General features: G+C 35.4%; 2 protein-coding genes across 2 annotated transcripts; one reads left to right on the forward strand and one right to left on the reverse strand.

Moving 5' to 3' along the window:
• Positions 1-210: 210 nt before the first annotated feature.
• LOC129724411 (partitioning defective 6 homolog beta-like) lies at positions 211-5,016 on the reverse strand. The gene is made up of 5 exons (XM_055679288.1): positions 4,580-5,016; positions 4,249-4,474; positions 3,654-3,781; positions 3,498-3,595; positions 211-3,428 (listed from the first exon to the last, which is right to left on the reverse strand). Exons 1-5 carry the CDS (start codon positions 4,640-4,642, stop codon positions 2,999-3,001), a joined length of 945 nt encoding a protein of 314 aa, XP_055535263.1. The 5' UTR covers positions 4,643-5,016; the 3' UTR covers positions 211-2,998.
• Positions 5,017-15,336: 10,320 nt separating this feature from the next.
• Positions 15,337-16,983, forward strand: LOC129724412 (transcription initiation factor TFIID subunit 7). Its single transcript, XM_055679289.1, has 4 exons — positions 15,337-15,522; positions 15,594-15,809; positions 15,868-16,731; positions 16,793-16,983. Exons 1-4 carry the CDS (start codon positions 15,442-15,444, stop codon positions 16,814-16,816), a joined length of 1,185 nt encoding a protein of 394 aa, XP_055535264.1. The 5' UTR covers positions 15,337-15,441; the 3' UTR covers positions 16,817-16,983.
• Positions 16,984-19,645: the final 2,662 nt, after the last annotated feature.

Genomic DNA, 19,645 nt, shown 5'->3' on the forward strand with positions numbered 1-19,645 from the left:
ATTTTTCTATCTTCATCACTGTATATTTACTCCTTAAAATCAAAATATAAAATTTACATTCGCTTGAAGAATCGTAGTGTGCCCGGAAAACACTGACATATGAGAACTCTGCGGGAATACATTTGAAAGAACAATCCGATCAACCAACAATATTATCACATACGAGAAAAATGGCTTTGGTTCATTAACTAAAAAATAGACGAATCCAAATTGTTTAATAAAATATCAAATATGTATTTAGTTGCTTTCGCTCTAAACAATAATTTATTTTTTTTTTTCTAACGTTACTTTTCAAGTTTATATATACTTTTAGAGTAAAGAGTGTAAGTAATGTATAAGTAAAACTTAAGTTTAATTATTGGATACGATAACACCGCAAAACCGCAGACAGACGTCCAAGCTGAGTCCCAAACTTGTTTAAAGATTTTTGTAGTAGCAATTCGTAACTAGATAGCGCTACTAGTGACGCCAGCCTCATACCCCAGCGAAAAAAAATGTATTGTAGCGATAAGGTCACCAGGCGGCGCTAGTATACAAGTGATTTATAACGCAATTCTCTTTGAAAATTTACACGAAATTTTCGATAAATTTTGTTCTTGCTTGGACGTTTGTCTGTGATCATACTTTCTGTTCTAAGAATGATATCGAATAGTTTTTACCGCAGTTGTTTTTTCTTCAAAAATGACGCACCACCTTAAACAGTTTATTTGGTATGTGTATAACAAGGCCGATATTTTTCATCTAGGTTCTCAGATACTCAGATGATGCACGTAACTAGATAAAGCTGCCTTTTATAGGCACTTCGATGTTTGTAACCTTGACTACCTCTTTACTATAATATTTATTCAAACAGCCTAACGCTACTTTCTATTAAACATATAGATTTATATGATATTGCTTGTTGTGAAGCGCACTGAATGAACAGACACTATGTAGTTGGTTGAAATAAAGGCATTCAAACTGGATCTTGTGAGTCTAAACAAAATGGATCTTATCTATTCATCGAATTTTAAAGGCACTAGTATCTAAATATTTCATGTAAAAAAATAACAGTTTTGATGCCATTAAATATCAATTGAGCGTATTATTTATCAGCCAGAAGAGTTACAAAAAATATGAACTATATCGTGATTTTGAATCACTGTTAATGCGATAACCATCAGTGAATCAGCTGATTCACATCAAACTAAACATGCAGAATATAGCATCGGTTATGTACATTAGTACATACTGATACAGTTGATGTTATACCATTCAATTATTAAGTATTCGTGTATTTTGAAGAAAACCCTCCTCTCCTGCTTTGCACCTGATTAAAAGTGACAATTTTATTGAGTGTGAGAAAAGTATTCGTTGAACTATTCCATCGAATATCGCGTTCTTCTTAATAGTCTTATTTATTTGATAGATGAATCTTATTTATTTGATAGATGTTATATTTCTTATTACATTATCGACTTGTCAAACCATAAAAAATCATATGCCGTAGCTTATTTTTCTGTCAATGTTGAACCATCCAGTATATCAATCTAAATTCTATACAATAACATTGTTCTTTCACTATACTGGAAGTATAATTTTCTGAAATAATATAATATAGACATTTGAAAATTGAACAAGTACCGGTTTCGGTAGCAATTGAGTTTTTGTTGAGCAGAGGTATTTTATAAGCAAAGAGAACGAAAACTGAGTGGGCACTTAGATTAATTTGTTCTGATGTTTTAAAAAGCTTGAAATTTGAAGATTGAAGGCTTAAAACTTTTAGGTTTAACTTTAAGACCAAAATCACGAGAATAAGACAATTTTGTCCTACTAACGAATTTTTAAAGGTCCTATTAAAGATTAATCCTCTAAACTAGAATACAAACTTTTATCAAGAATTTGGTGTTATGTTGTAAATTTTGTGATTTAGTGTTGATATTTCGTCCAATTAACCAATATGTTCGTACTTGCACCGTGCACCGTGGCTTCAAAACTCAATAAGTTGTTGGCTCTTTTATTTTGAATACTTTTAACTCTTGAAACAAATTATATATATATATATATATATATATATATATATATATATATATATATATATATATATATATATATATATATATATATATATATATATATATATATATATATATATATATATATATATATATATATATATATATATATATATATATATATGTATATATTATTTTTCACACTCTACACAAAGAGGTAGCAAATAGGTAGGAGAGAAGTGTGTACACGTGGAATAACTTTATTTTTTTAGTATCAAGTAAAATTAAAATACGGATTCATACGTTTTGCCGCTAAATGACCTTCTATATGTGAAATTTTAGAGGAATCGAAGTAATGCGTTTGTTTTACATTTAGAAGTATATTGAAATTGGTTTTGTGTTTATATATATTTTGAAGCTTTTTGACGAGTATATATAATTAAATACGATGTAAGGAATCGAGCACGAACACATCGCGATTCCAGTTTAAATTGGTAGATAAAACTAATGTATCCGATTGTTCCGCAAGTTCGGGTCAGAGAAATAGATAGAATTTTTATTAATCAATATGAAATTGCTCAATGCTATCAATGTTTTTAGGAAGATTAAAATAATGAATTAGGTTATTCTTTCCCTTCATTTATTCAATAAGAGAAGGGATTATAAACTTTGACTTAATTTTAACGGAGTATCAAATTACGTAATAATCCGTAGCATTAGGGAGAGGAGAAAAAGGAAAATTTGTAATTAGTTCAGTATGTTTTAATATGTCCGTTACCTTTATCCAACTGATCTTGAATTCACTGGAATTATGTAGAATTAGAATGCTTTGTTAAATGCTGTTATCTGAAACACATGGTAAATATTGTCATAAAGAAACGTTAAAAAAACTGTTAATTCATCTGAGATAAGATATTTGCTGCGAAGGCATGTTCCGTTCAGCTGTTATGGATTTCTAGAGGCGTTTTCCTTAATGCATAAAGTAAACAAAATAGCTACTCAGCCTACAGATGCAGAACACCATCTTTTTGCGTAATAAGAGCATTATCATCAAGAGTGGCCGCAACGGTAAGATCTCGAACTTCATCCTGATCATCTTGATCATTTTCTTCCGACCCGGTAGTATGGTGTGACTGATGAGAACCTCCTGATAGTTGACTGTTTCTTGAAAACGAACCACGTCTAGGAGGTGCCAGTGTTCTTTGATTTGCCGGTTTTACCGTAATTATTAAGTTTGAACTATTAGCAACCATCATATCTGTTACTTGGTCCAGTGTTTTACCGTTTACTTCGATACCATTCACTTCTAGCACCTCATCATTTACTGCCAGAAGGCCGGTACTTTCCGCTAATCCACCGGGTACTAGGCGGGATATGAATATACCAGGCTGCTTTTCCAAACCGTTGGCGGTAACTCGTACTGAAGTACCATCTCTAAAAGAATGTTCAGCAATGAAATTAAGTGAGTGTATTTAAAGCTTAAGTGTATAATGTTTTGGGTACCTAATGTAAAAACCCAGAGGTTTTTCACTGCCATGCTTCAGTAAACGAACTCGTCTGCAGGTCTCGGGTACAATGTCAACATCAATAATTGCAGAAACCTGATAAGGTTAATCAAGAATCTATAACAGTACTGATTGAACATATATGAAAACTCACTTGTCGAAAATCATGAGGATTAGAAATGGCTAAACTTTTTGATTTAACTGGTGTTTGTCCAAGAATACTACTGATCAAGTTCCGAGGTCGCATTGTTCCATATCCAGTGATTTCCTCTATGCTGTCACCTTAAAATATCATTTTGTAACAATCAATTTATAACATTCAAGTGAACAATCAATATTTTTCCTCTTACAGATATGCGAACAGAAATAGAGGATATAAAAACATGACTGACAAAACTACAGTTTGCAAAAGGACGTTTATGTAATTTTGGCATAAGTATAAGAATTTTGAACCCTCATGTAATCATTTAAAACCACAGAATAACAGATAAACAGATATATATATATATATATATATATATATATATATATATATATATATATATATATATATATATATATATATATATATATATATATATATATATATATATATATATATATATATATATATATATATATATATATGTGTGTGTGTACTTTATTTTTATTAATACTATTTTTTGTCTTAAGGGCAACCTGGACAAATGCTAGCATCGTATCGTTTCATAAAATCTTGCTGTTTGAGTTTTATGAATGTGGGCTCTTACCTTTGCGCTGAATGATAACCCGTAAAAGAGGACGAGCAGTTGTAAGAGCACGCCCGAAATTGTCATCATTGTTAATTGGTAGTAAATCATTATCTCGTGGGTCTATGTAGGATACCAAAAGTTGAGAGCGATCCAATTTATGCAGTCGTTCGATGAGAGACTGAAATTCCTCAAAGTTATGATGTTCGGATCTCTTTAAAGACCATCGCCGAAACTCGGCATCAAACTGAATCAAATTAAAATTGGTATATTAGTACCTACACTAACCAACGTAAACACTCAAAAACTGCTTTCACAGTTTTGGAACATAAGTGTATTGTTAAAAAATTACCTTTGATTTGATTTCTATGTGATCACTTTCGAGTTTCGAGCTTGCAACTTTATTTTTCGACATTATAAATACATGAAGGCATAAGTATGAAACTTTTATGTTAATGACATATGCACTTGTGAAGTAAGACACTTATCTGATTGAATTTCTCCTTATCTTCCTGTCTTCAGTGTTGCACTTTTCAATTTGTCTTTGCTCGGTATTTATTGATAATGATGGTGATGATCCGATAGCAGAAATTATTGAAGTAATGGAGCGAAATTTATCAGAAAAATCTGCATTGGGCTCACACGAAAACAAAATCTCTTCATCTGATGATATAAATACTACCTAACTATGCAGAATCACCTTAAAAAAACAGAAATTATTAGAATTATAACATAACTTGAAATTTCTGCAGTGACAAAAAAATGTAAAAACTGCTCGTTTGTCATAAGGTAACTCACCTTGTGCTAAAAAGGTAGTTTGAAAATGTAAGAGCATCTTCAGCGGTGGTCTATTTTTTAAACAACTTTATACTAGATTTACACCAGCGAAACCTGAATAGAACCAGCCAATATAGACCAACTTTTCGTTCTCCGAATCGGTGTTGTATATCTTGTTGTTTCAAATGGCTGACATCTGTCACACTGTCAACAATTCAATACCCCATGCTATCAGTTCATGAGACTTTTTATCAATATTCAATATTTAACAAACGGAAATCCGATAATTTTTACGCACATTTAACGATTACTTTGGCAAGACACTTTATATCCACAAGTGACATTTCTCAGGATAGGTTGGTATGATCAAAAAATTTCTGCTACAAGTAGGGCTTCGGAGGATAGCGAAAAATATTTGATCGCGTAGATGTTCATCTTCCGTTTTCGTCTCATCAATCTTTCGGAATCTTGCACCCGCATAATCAAAAACCATTTCTGAAGCGGTAAGGACTTTAACTGTACTTAATGAGGATGGTAACTGTTCGTGATAATATCTTTTATCAGTTATTACTGTACTAAATTTAATGACCTAAACTTTTGAGCTACAATATTATATTCAGTATCCCCAAATAGGATAGTGAGCACTATTTGTTCACCACACCTTCAACGGTTGAAGCTCCATCGGAAAACGAAGAGACGTGCCGTGTCAAATAAATGTTTGTATGAGTAAAAAAAAAGAAAAACGAAGAGATATCTTCCAGCAAAAGCTGTAGTCGCAGGTTTTTGTCAAACTATAATGGAAGGTAATCAAATTGGTCACAAATCTTTCGGCTTTAGTATTTATACAATAATTTTTTCTATCCAGCATCTCCGAGCAGAACGAAGTTGAAATCGACTCGCAGCGTGGAAGAACACAAATATGACTACTCACAAAGAGAAATGTGCTACATGGCTGGCAAGTGATGATATCTGCAGGTGAAAAACAAAAACATCATGTTTTTGCAAAAAATAAAGAAATCGCCACTAACAATCTTTATAATATTCAAAACAATATCACGACTATTTCACGAATGATTGTCAGAATATAAATCAATATAAATATAGCAAGGCCTGGGTGCTACATTCCGATTCGGAACTAGACCTTCTGTTTATTTATACACAGGCTTCGCAGCCGACTATTTAGCGTACAGGACAATTGCGGGGCTAGCGCTACGATCCTACTGGCACTAACAGACTCTCCCGAGACGAGCTGGCTTGTTAGGCCATCGTACCTCGAGACCATCTGGGAGATATAAATATAAATAAAATCAATATAAATATACCATTCATGAAATGATACCTGAACAACTGGAAACTACTGCAATATAACATATTTATACTTTCTGAAGAATAGTTTTAGTACAAAATTTTGGATTATTAGTTTACCATATCGTGTATAATATCGAAAAAAATATGTTCGGAAAAATCGCTGTTTTTGAATGGTAACCATACCTAACGCCTAGTTCACCAAAATTCTCAGTTTACTAAATATAAACTAGATAGTCAAAACTGAAGCTGATATGGTATGTAAATGGTTATGTGACTTTTCTATAGATGGTTAAGATACTATACGGGAAACAATTCGTGTATGGTATTTGTTTATGCGGGCAGTTCTTCAAATTTGGGTTCGGTTTTGAGGATATTGAAAAAAGCCTGCATTTTGAACGTTTTCAGTTCAGTGTATTCGAGGAACATTTTTCTGGCCTCTTAAGGTCTCCTCTAATCCCACTACAATTGAGACGATTACCAAATAGCCAACATATTTGTCATCCTGGTGGCTGATGGTTGCAAACCAAGAAGTTGAACCTACGGTCATGGTCTTCCAGAAATCTTTGTTTTGTTTATTCCCCAACACTCGCAAAACGCTTAAATGGAAATAGCTAAAAATAAGGTATTCAATCAAAATATAACATTTCACCCACCTATTGGTAGCGTACAAAGGGTTTTAGAACGATCTATTTCTTGTTCCAAAAAGTGACAAAAATTGACCAAAACGAATACTAGTTTCAATTTTTTTCAAATTAGAACTGGTATGAAACAAAATTTATACCACCGGTGTAGCAGCGAATTTGAGTTTGCTCCAAAAAATAGAGCAAAACAACGATTTAGACCACCGCTGAAGATGCCCTAAATGTAAATGAGTGCTATGTACAAGATTCTGTTTGAGTGTTTATTCGATTTGTCATCTGTTGTCATTTACAGAGATGCCAGATAGTTTTATAAAATGATGAGTGATTCGAAAAATTTCGCTCAGTCACAAGGGGCACAAGCAAAGGGGATGACAACATGCTATCTCTTTCTATGTTGAATGAGTTAAGAGTCTTCCCGACAAAAGTGATAAGTATATGGAACTTTTGCTGGGCGTCTGCCTCGGGGCTTTATTTTTAAATAAAGCCCCGATATGTTGCCTACACGCTCATTTAATTTAACTCTAAACTGAGTTGAATATCACTCTGTTTCATTAAAAGTGGACGTACTCTAAATAGAGTATTTGTGCTATTACTCACTTTTGGGTAACATATCTATCTATCAGAAACTGAGTAAATTTTGCTCTGTTGCTATTAATCACAAATCAACGAAACTGAGTGAAAGTTACCCACTTTTGTAATTCAAATATTTTCCAAGGAATTATTTCAGATATCAATTGAAATGAAAAACCACCAACTGAACTGTTGTTCAATCTTTTATATAAGGTACTTGACATGAAGTCCGTAATCATGTGCAAATCTGTTGGAATTTTGATTCCAAACATTGATTTGAATCTGGTACATTTAAGAAAATCTACCTGGTAACGACAACGAACATTCGACCTGTTTCGAAAGGCCTTCTATTACGAGCAATGTGAGGTTGCTCTTTCTCAAAAGATGCCAGGTACATTTTAAAATCTTCGACGCCGTAAGTGGTTTGGGCTCGAACCAATTTACAACTTTGAGTAACACTTTAGAAATAACTGATAATACATCGAATATTAGCATCAGAATATATACTGCTTTTAGTGCTTGAAAAGTTTTGACATTCGCACATATTACGCAATGAGTAAATACGGCTATGGAGAGAATCTGAGTAAATATTACTCAGTTCAAACAATCAGTGTTACTCAGTTTTTGACGTTTAGCATACACACTAAATTTTTATTGCTGGAAACCAGCAAAATTTTGCTGATATTCTTCATGCAAATCAGCAAACCTTCTCGCTGAAACGATCAGCAAATCGAAACGTCAAATTTATGAAACCATTTTGCTGAAAATTAGTTGTCTTAATAAATTGCTGTCTGTCCAGCATTTGAGCATTTGACATGAATTCGCTGATGTATCTCAGCAAAAGTTAGACAACACATATGATGTTCTTTTGTTATTTTGTTATTTTATTAAAACAAATGTCTTACATTGCGAATATTTATATTGAGGTTATCTGACTTCAAATCTAAATTATCGTTATGAACTTTTAAATGTCTTTGTAGCCCATCGACATAACCATAACCTATATTGTCCATATTCCCAAATTCTTAGTAAAGACTGAAAATTAACTTATCACACATTTTCTTTATATCACAATTATTTCATTTGAGCGCAGACAATGCTTTTTTAAATTCCGCATCCATGGTACATACGCTTATAAGCTCATTTTTATTTCTCTATAGTTTTGTTAACTTTTTACGTACAAAATGGCGATTGTTCTGACAGTTTGACGGATGGAGTTGCCAGAAATTCAGCAATTACCACCCAAGTAACACACAAAACATGCTAGAAAATAGATTACAACGAAAGTTAACAACAATTAACAACAAGCGCAATTAAAAACTTGTGTTATTATATCGTGTTTTAAGTTGTTTTTCATCAGTATTACAACCGCATTTCGAAAACAAGCTCATTTTTTCTGGTTTTGGAGATGTTTTTAATAACATGAGTTCAAGAATAACAATCACTATCACTTGGTCTTTTCGTTAGACATTACACCATCTAATAACAACATTACGTACCTGTAAAATGCTTTTCCTTAGTACAACAGTCGTAGCATTAAACACTCAACTTAAAAATACTTGATCAAATTGATATTTAAATTTTATTAACGATTTCTATATTTATTCGAAGCGGGTCAAAACGTGCCATCAAAAGATAAACAAAACGCTTGCAGTGTAACCAATATCACTTCAGTTTTCTGTTATTGTATATCCAACAACGTTTTCTAGTTTTGTTAGATTTTATATCCAGATAACGTTGAAATTATGCGAAAACAATTTTAATATTCAAGCAAAAGAAACAACTCTTTCTGAAAGGTTGAAAATCATTTTTTGTCATCAATTTATAATCAATTAAAACTGCCACTGATAGAAGCTATTGTCGATCTAGTTGCACTGCGCCGTCACAACACATTTGCGCATGCGCTGGTTAACAGTTGTCATAGCAACAGATTTGCGCATTGCCGTATTAGTACTCGAGATGTATTTTGCCACTTAATTCTATCAAGTTGGCTTGCTCTAATGCTGTTATCGGTACTTGTTCTATTAGCCTTCATGTTTTGCGCTTTTCTGGTGATAGAGATGTCATGGAATAGGTAACGTCAACTATTTTATACCAACGTGTGTTACTTGGGCAGCAATTTGCTGATTTCCGGCAAACAGAATTCTGAATACTGATAATCAGCAAGAATATTTTTACTGATTTTTTTCAGTATTTTTTTTTGCTGAAAATTCTTTTCAGATTTTGGTGTGTAGATATATAAAACAGAGTAGATGTTACTCAGTTTAGGGTAAAATTGAAGGAGCGTGTAGGTTTCACATATCAGGCATATCAGAGGTGCCAGATCTCTTCTCAAAGCGCAATGTTGACTAACTTTTTTATTCGACTCGTATAACTTTTATATACTTTCATCATTATTTTGTAGACCATACAAAGAGTTTGTGAACCACCGGTTAAAATCACTATGATGAAGATACTTTGGAATTCATCGTTCAGCAATAGAACATGAAAAACGTGTAAAAATAAATATATTCTTTATTGAACCTTATTGCAATACCTCTCAATGTGTCATCTTTCTTGTTCGTTTGGCTCGGATTTTGACATGTTCGTTTGGCTCACAATGCTCACAACACTCTCTTCGCATATCTCTCCCTCTGAGTATTGCTTAGCATTGGGCGATACGACGGAGTATCGATACTTCAGTATCGATACCCGAAGAACTAAAAATATCGAGATACCCAAATAATCGGTCAAAAAGTATCGATACCAGAAGTATCGATACAATAGCTGAGATCATTTTCTGAATTTTTGATATTTACATTTACTGAAAACCAGTAATCGATTCATTGATTCGCGAAAATACAGCAAAACTATTTGCTGAACAGAAAACTGTAAATGAATGTTTGCTGGAATCCAGCAAAAAAATTGATATGGCAAAAAATTTACGTCAAGCTGTCATTAGTAAAACGCGCCAAATCGCTGTGCAGCTAGTACGGGATCATCGCTGCCCGATAGCGAATATGGGACCATAGCTAAGTCCTTGTTGGGCTAGATGAACTTAAAAGTTGAAATAATAATCATACATCTCTAGTTCAACAGTAATTTGCCTATGATCCGATGGGCGGATGGAATCTGGTGCCTGACGGAAACATGGTTCCCTTGAGCTAACTGGTTAACCAGCAAATTGATTTATGCTTTGCTGAATGAACAGCAAATTGTCATAGCTGACAACCAGCAAGTTGTATTTTGTTTTACTGAACATGCAGCAAACGACCTGTCACTTTTATGCAATTGAGCATTACTGAATAATTAGCAAATTTCATTTTGCTGAACAGATTGCTGGAAGCACAGCACACCAAAAATCAACAAAATTTTGGTGGTTTCCAGCAATAAAAATTTGATGTGTCGACTTTTGACGTAGAACTACGTTTTTTTAGCCTACCACATAGGGATGTAAATAGGAAAACTATTAACGAAAAGGGGACGAAATATGTCCCTTTTTAAATGCTTATAAATCGGTTTGTTTTCAACCGATTTCCTTCATTTTTGCAGCAATTGTTTGGAAAATTATACACGCATCCACCCAAATGTAGAAAATTGTTGATTGATTATGCAAACTATTGTACTATTGATAATTGTCAAGCCTTGTTTAAACGAAAATTACGTCCTCTGATTGGTCGTTATATGATTGCTTCCCAAGCACGATTGCTTCCCAAGCACGGCATTATTCCCCCGTGTTAGGGCAGCATGAAGACCGTCATCACCAAATCCAATTTTGAACGCAAAATGCCTTTTTTCAAGGCAAATAAACAAGTCATTGAGAGTAAATAATTTTTGACAACGTAAGCAAGCGTTCTGTGCGGATTCTAGCAGTTACATCTGTCGCGGCCGTCTAATTTACAGAAGGTGAAATAGCTTCCACAGTGCATGTTGTCCGTGTATCTTAACTCCCCCACTGTTGGGGCAGCACAAAGGTTGCGATCAGCAACCGATTTTGAACAGTAAAATGCATTTTTTCAAGCCAAATAAACAAGTAATTGAAGGGTGAAAATTTCCTAGCATCAACACAAGCAAACATTCTTCGCGGGATCCTAGCAATCAAATTCTGTTGTAGTTTATTTAGTTAATACCCCCACTGTTGGGACAGCACAAAGGCTGCGATCAACATAACCGATTTTCAACAACAAACTGCACTGTTAGAACGCATTCACAAAGGCAGTTAATTCGAATATGCAGAGCTAATATGAAGTCGATTCAATCAATCAGCATGAACAGAATTTCGTCGTCCCCCAGCTGCCAAGTTGCAACATGATGCAACACGCAAAAACGAGCAAACGAAATCGCTTGATGTTACAAACCGCAATGAAATACGGGTTAAAACCGTTGCGTGTGTGAGAGCACCATCGTGTTTATTCGCCGGAAACAAATATCGAATGCGAATTGTGGAATAATTCGTCTAAAGAATATTAGAGAATTAGACAACTGAACTGAAAGGCGTGGCCTATTACGTAGCACCCTTCGGCTATAAAAGAGTGTTTCTGGGAAAACTAGATACATTCATTAGTCGGAAGGTGAACTGGATAGACCGTCCACAACGTTGACAGCAGTAGCAGCAGATATCGACACTCAGCAGTTGCAGTAACAGACCATAGCAGTGGGTCGCGCCTGTGGCTGTCTTCAAATTAAATAAATCACTTGCGCTGTGGTTGGTCACAATGTCTCAGTAGCAGCGCGGTTCTTCTCAGCGTGCCTCGCCAGACTGGCATTCTTCCCCCACTGTTGGGGCAGCATAAAGATCGTCATCACCAAATCCAACTTTGAACAGCGAAATGCCTTTTTTCAAGGCAAATAAACAACACAAGCAAACATTCTTCACGGGATCCTAGCAATCAAATTCTGTTGTAGTTTATTTAGTTAATACCCCCACTGTTGGGACAGCACAAAGGCTGCGATCAACATAATCGATTTTGAATAACAAACTGCCCTGTTAGAACGCATTCACAAAGGCAGTCAATTCGAATATGCAGTACTGATATAAAGTCGATTCTATCAATCAGCGTGAACAGAATTGCGTCGTCTCTCAACTGCTCAGTTGAAACATGATGCAACACGCGACAGCGACAAACGAAATCGCTTGCTTGATATTACAAGCCGTAATACGATAGGGGTAATATCGTTGCGTGTGTGAGAGCACCATCAGTGTTTACCAGCTGGATACAAAAATCAAACGCGAATTTTGGAATAATTCGTCTTAAGAACATTAGAGAATGTGACAACTGAACTGAAAGGCGTGGCCTATTACGTAGCACCCTTCGGTTATAAAAGAGTGTTTCTGGAAAAACTAGCTACATTCATTAGTCGGAAGGTGAGCTGGATGAACCGTCCACAACGTTGACAGCAGTAGAAGCAGATACAGCACTCAGAAATAACAGCGGGTTGCGCCTGTGGCTGCCTTCAAATTAAATAAATCACTTGCGCTGTGATTGGTCACCATGTCTCAGTAGCAGCGCGGTTCTTCTCAGCGTACCTCGCCAGACTGCCATTATTCCCCCACTGTTGGGGCAGCATAAAGATCGTCATTACCAAATCCAATTTTGAACAGCAAAATGCCTTTTGACGTAGAACTACGTTTTACTTTAGCACAGGGATGCAAACTGAAAAACTGGGACGAAATTTGTCCCTTTTCAAATGCTTAAAGGTCGGTTGGTTTTCAACCGATTTTCTTCATTCTTGCAGCAATCGATTGGAAAATTATACACGCATCTGCCCAAATGCAGAAAAATGTTGTTTGAATCTACGAACTATTGCACTATTGAAAATTGTCAAGCCTTGTTGAAATAAAAATAACGTCCTCTGATTGGTCGCTTGTTTGCTGTGTATGTATGATATGGTATCATGTGTGTATGATATGGTATGATGTGTGTATGGTATATTGATATGGTATGATGTGTGTGTGTCTATGATATGGTATGATTTGTGTGTGTACTGTGTATGGTTTTTAACTCGGCACGATCTGCTAACTGCTGAATCCGGTTCACGAAACTCACAACCCTTCATTAGTAGACATTATAACTCGTTACCCAAGTAAAAATATTGGTTTTATCAAAGTTTTATAATGCTCAATACAGCCAAAAAAGCGCTACAAAACTTTGATGAAAACAGTTGTGTTACTAGGGTAATGAAACACTCAATGCATTTGTTAATAGTGTACGTAGTTCTACGTCATTGAGGCGGTCGTGTCTTGGATACAACCTCCTACTTTTTGTTGTTTTTCTGGTATCCATCCGCATTCTCTAGAGCAGCTTGAATCAAATGACTTCACAAACAAATACAAACAGGTAATGCAGAAATTCTGAGCTTTGGCAAACAAATGAATTAAACAACTTATATCTTCAAGATCTGTATTCACTGGCCCAATGGACTGTGAAGCTCCCGTCTTATTTGTATAAATTATTGACACACTTCCATATTAATTGATGAGGATGTTGATGACATAAAAAAGTTAGATATGTCAGCGAAAATAAGATAGTGAAGTCTACCGCTGAATTTTTCTAACTTATCAATATTGTAATTTTATTTTTCACTTGTACTCTAACTTGTGTCGACGGAAAGCGTGAGTTAGTTTCCGCTTGCCAATATTCGATCTGAACAGTGTAACCAGAAAACTTATATTTGTTTTTGAAATACAGACAAATTTCGCTCGTTGGGCTATGTTTAGTTGGGCTACGTTTAAGTTGGGCTCCCGCTCGTTGGGTTATAGCCCAACTAAGTCGAAGCCAAACATCATTTCTGATAACGTTGAATTTCGTTTGAAGGGTTTGTGGGTGCATTTTAACGCAGAAAGTAGAATTAATTCAAATGAAAACTAATGAAGCTGAGTATAAATGGAAACAAACAATAATTTAACCAATTGTCAGAGATACAATATAAGTTTTGTGGCTTAATAATGCAACGTAGAGCTATGCCTATTTTTGAAAGTATTTGAGAACACGTTATTATTGAGCACTCCTTTTTGGCTTTAAATGTGTGGCTTAAGTAAAACAAATTTCGGATTTGGCCCTATGCTGCGCTTGGCTCAGATTTTGACAGTTCGTTTGGCTCACAACATTCTCTCTATCTATTTCTCCATCTAAGATTTGTTAGTGCAAATAGACTTGTGCGATATTTATACTGACAGTGGCAGCTGTTCAGTGGTTCCAGCTCGTATCAACTAGCTGGCATCTCTATCCGATTTGATTTGCTTTATCGCAGCAAACATCGCAGCGGTTCTACGATGTGTGGGCTCCACTGACACTGACAGACAGCATGACATAGCGTATGAAAAGTGGCGGTGATCTCGTGTACACATTGAGATGTTAGCCCTTGTAACATGGCGTGATGTCAACTAGCTGGTCCGTATCAGAGATGCCAGATGTTTTTGAAAAATGTCTGCACCTGCTCGAAAAACTGAAAAAATTTGCTTGAAATCTGAAAAAAATCTATTGGTGATTCGAAAAAATTTCGCTCGCGCTGGTAAAAGTCTGTGAAAATCTGCACACATTTTGAGAAAAACTGCGCAAATATAAGGAGACTCTGACAAAAATCTTCAGAAACTATGGAAAATCTGTGAATATCTGCAAATCAATAAAAATCTGCACACGGACTCTAAAAATCTGCGTTTTGCAGACAAATCTGCACATCTGGTATCCCTGGTCCGTATGCATAAAAGAATATCGATACAAATATCGCGGTTTTCAGTATCGATACGGTCGAGTATCGGACGCTTGCGTATCGATTAAAAAAATCGAAATATCGCCTCAAAAGTATCGATATTTCCGATACCGATACAATATCGCCCATTGCTAGTATTGCTAGTGGTAATGGCAAAGCTGACAAAACCTGACAAAACGACATAAATTTCATAAATTGGGCTCGATTCTAAGAAACAAATATTTTCAATATGCCAGAAAAGGTAATTAAGCTTGAGCCGAAGCGAGATGAAGTTGAGTTGGAAACGCAGCTGATAATGAGGATGCCACCGGTGCGTAATAATAAAGTTATATAGCAATAGTATAGTACAAGTATTTACATGATTTATATGCATTTCTATAGGAACCTGCTAAAACTTTGCGAGAAGCAATTCAGAGTGGAGCGAACAATCTGAAGGATCGTCTCACAATTCGTCTAGATACAGATTTACGCTACGGAGAAGTTCGCCTGGATCATTGGCTGCTGCATGTTAAAGTTGTTGACCTTCCCACCATCGTAGAAACACTTAAGACAATCGACGGAAAAAATTTCTATAAAACAGCTGACTTATGCCAATTGGTTTGTAACCGCAGAGTAATTCTTTCAAAGTTTTTAATCCGAATTTTTTGGCTTTTAGATGATCTGTAAAGAAGAGCCAGATCTACCTTCAGCTGAAGAAGAATCTCCAGCAAAAAATAAGAAAAAAGATCCTAATAAGGTAGATAAAAAATTCTTATGGCCACACGGAATAACACCTCCATGTAAAAACGTTCGAAAGCGTCGTTTCCGGAAAACACTGAAAAAAAAATATGTTGAAGCACCAGAAATTGAAAAGGAAGTAAAACGTTTGCTGCGTGTTGATAACGAGGCAGTACACGTAAAGTGGGACCTTATCACAGAGGAGGAGGATCCAAACAAATCAGTATCAGAGACCAAACATGAGTCGAGTGCTCCGAATAAAAGTCCTTCGAAAGCGGGTAAAAAGAGTACAACAAGTAAGGATGTAGGTGAGCACGATATATTTGGTGAGGAAGTTTCTGATTCCGACGAGGATGAAAACACGATCAACAAGAGCATTGATATCGATGAAAGCAGTCGACTGTCGGCAGAGGCTGAAGACAGTCGTTTATCAGATTCAAGTTCCTGTCAGGGAACACAGTCTTCTGATAAGAATTTGACAGTCGAATTTAGCAAAAGCATGTTTAGTACTGTGTCTAGTAGTGGTGGTTCGCGCTCACGCAAATTCGATACACCTGCAGCATCTAAGTACGGTGATAACTCACGACTTGATTCGGATAATGACTCAACTGATTTCACACCATCATCACGTGACGTAATCAGCAGTCGCGTGTATGAACTTCGACGACAGTTAAGTGATTTGAAAGTACAAAGAAGGCAAAAGGAACAAGAAATTCGTACGATCGAAAATCAGACACTTCGCCAACGCTTGCAAGATAATCTGGATAGTTTACTTAGCCAGATTGTAGAAAAAGAAATGGAGGTGATTTTAATGGGAACAAAATAATATATGTAGAGATTACATATTTTTTATGTTTTTTCAGGTACAAGAACTGGAGATGATGTGAATGAATCGGGAGTCATTGTCGCATTGGTTTTAGCCTTTGTGTTGAGTTATAACGTGCGCAGGATATGCTTAACAGTGGTTATATGCTGAATTGGTTGATTGTCCCTGGAAAACAATGTCTTTTAGAAATAAGCACGTTTTTAAATAAACCAAATTATCTGGCGTTAGGTAAAAAACCCAATTCTCAAGTTATTTTACCTAACAGTAACCTTCCTTATTAGATCAATTATCAAAAGCACATGGGTGACTAGTATTGCCTTCTAACCATTATGTGTTCGGACGGGTACCTTTACAAACCTTATTGCTTTAAAAAACAAGGTAAATCTCGACTCTCCCAGCTGAAACTCATTGTAGAATGTTCCTAACTTGTTAAACCATTTTTCATCATCAGACTATTTACAGCAACATTCATTCCGATTCCGTAAATACCCAAATATGGGTTAGCCATTAAGGTCATTGCGAATCCGGAAATATATCGCAATATTTTTTTTTTTCCTGTATGGACTTCCTCACTGCGACCAGAATCGTAGATCTATTGTGAGATATGCCCGGGTTTCTGCTCTATCCCGCACTTCTGTTAATAGCAATACCGCTATTGAGAAGTGGCATGTTTATTATTATTGTTCATCAGTGCTTGTGTGTAATGTGATACTCTTCCTTACACGCTTACTGTTCTACTATACCGATACTCGTTCCTCTTGCCAAATATCACCAATTATAATTCCCTGGAGAAGTTTCGTCGTGCGTCCTTCTGGCCAGTTTTATTGATAAGAGGGACTTTTTTTTTGTTAAGAGGAAGTCACGCAAAGGTATTGTAGATTTCAGCGTAAAGGAAGGGTAACTGGTGGGGAGTCTGGGAATAAACCCATGCTTAAGTCCTTTTTGACATCGGATGGCCTAGTTCTACTAAGATTCGAACCCACGACGATGTCACATTTTTGCCTTTCTCCTAGAAAGGTATAGCAATCACTGAAAAAACTAAAGGTATAAAAGTGCTCAAAAGGGCCGAATGTCGTATATCACTCGACTCAGTTCGACGAGCTGAGCATTTTCTGTATGTGTGTGTGTATGTGTGTGTATAACGCTCTCTCAATCTCACTCGATTTTCTCAGAGATGGCTGAACTGATTTCAATGAAATTAATTGCAAATCAAAGGTCTAGTTGCCCTATAAGACCCTATTGAATTTTATTGTAATCGGATTTCTAGTTTAGAGGTTATGTAGCAAGATGTAAAAATCACGAAACATCAATATCTCAGAAACTACACAACCGATTTGAACAAAATTAATTTCAAATGAACGGGCTACCTAAAAACCCTTAACTTTTGAATTTTATGAAGATTGAACTTGTGGTTCAGAAGTTATGGGAAGAAACGTGTTCTGGAGACTATTTAATCTCACTCATGTTTCTCAGAGATGGCTGGACCGATTTTCATAAAATCAGTGTCATATGGAAGTTCTTGTTGCCCCATAAGACCCTTTTGATTTATTTTGCAAACGGATTATAACTTTGCCTGTTATGTTTAAAAATGTGAAATCCAGCTATGAAAAGAAACATATTCCGAAGACTACATGAACTCACTCCTTTTTCTCAGAGATGGTTGAACCGATTTCCACAAAATTAGTGTCAAATAAAAGGTCTAGCTGCCTCATAACACCCTATTGAAAGTTGCTGTGATCGGTTTGTAACTTCGTCTATAATGTATCAAAATGTGAAAATCACGAAACTTCATTGTCTTAGAAACTACACAACCGATTTGAACAATATTAATATCAGATGAACAGGCTAGTTAAGAGTTAACTTATGAATTATGATTGAACACGTGGTTTTAAAGTTTGGCTGCCCTACACGTTCCCTTTTCATCTGATTAAAATCGAACTTAAGCACCCGTTAGGTATTATATTGTTAATAAAACAACGAAAGTCTATCATCTCAAAGATTACCTGACTTATTTGAACATAACTAGTGTCATACGAACGAGTCATCTCTCAAACTTACAAAAAACAAACTTCATAACAATTTGGTATGTGGTTCAAAAGCTTTGGAAAGAAAAGAAATTCAAAGACTATTTAAAACTATACCCGCATTGATCAATATATATGGCCTCAACATGATTTAAATGTGATATCGTACTATTTGAACGTTCCCGGTGTCGCTCGTAATTAAATTGTTCGAAATTAAGAGTCATTTCTTTTATTTCACTATTTCTTAAGCATATATTTTATAATTAAATTACAACATCAATATTTTAGAACCCAAAGAGTGAATATACCTTCATTGGATTTGAGCATTCATGGAAATCTATTTTTACAAATAATAAGTTTGAATGAGAAAGGCTGAGTCTGACCGCTAGGTGGATTAATTTAGGTTTTTAGTGGGACATCGTGCCTCTTTTACTTATTAATGTGCCTCTTAACTTCTATGACACTCAAATCAAAGAAATTAGATCAAGATAGAGCTTCGCCAAAGCCTTAAATAATAGTCAAGTGTTCGAGTCATCCGCCACCACTTAAAGTTTTAGATCCGTCAGCAAAAGACTACGAGAAACCCTTTAATGTACTGAAAAACAAGTTCGATTACTTAGACATGTTTTGCCTTTCTCATAGAAAGGTATAGAGACAAATCGCGCGAAATGACCGATGGTCGAATATCGACCATTTTTGATTTGAATGAAACTTTGCACACGTATTTGGCTTAGCAAACTGAGCATTTTTCACAGGTGGAGAGATTTTTTACACCCTAAGTTACACTCTAAAAGGGCGTATGCCTTTTGGCATAGGTTTTATTCTAAGCATTGTAGCCCAGAAACCGTTGGTTGTAAAGAAAAACT

The sequence above is a fragment of the Wyeomyia smithii genome, chromosome 2 (genome assembly GCF_029784165.1).
Source record: "Wyeomyia smithii strain HCP4-BCI-WySm-NY-G18 chromosome 2, ASM2978416v1, whole genome shotgun sequence".
NCBI classification, from domain to species: domain Eukaryota; kingdom Metazoa; phylum Arthropoda; class Insecta; order Diptera; family Culicidae; genus Wyeomyia; species Wyeomyia smithii.

Coding starts and splice junctions, on each gene's coding strand:
- LOC129724411 (XM_055679288.1), bottom strand. CDS start 4,642: ATGTCGAAAAATAAAGTTGCAAGCTCGAAACTCGAAAGTGATCACATA. Junction 4,475..4,579: donor ACATAGAAATCAAATCAAAG/GTAATTTTTTAA, acceptor AATTTGATTCAG/TTTGATGCCGAGTTTCGGCG. Junction 3,782..4,248: donor GGTTATCATTCAGCGCAAAG/GTAAGAGCCCAC, acceptor TGATATTTTAAG/GTGACAGCATAGAGGAAATC.
- LOC129724412 (XM_055679289.1), top strand. CDS start 15,442: ATGCCAGAAAAGGTAATTAAGCTTGAGCCGAAGCGAGATGAAGTTGAG. Junction 15,810..15,867: donor CAGCTGACTTATGCCAATTG/GTTTGTAACCGC, acceptor TTTGGCTTTTAG/ATGATCTGTAAAGAAGAGCC. Junction 16,732..16,792: donor TTGTAGAAAAAGAAATGGAG/GTGATTTTAATG, acceptor ATGTTTTTTCAG/GTACAAGAACTGGAGATGAT.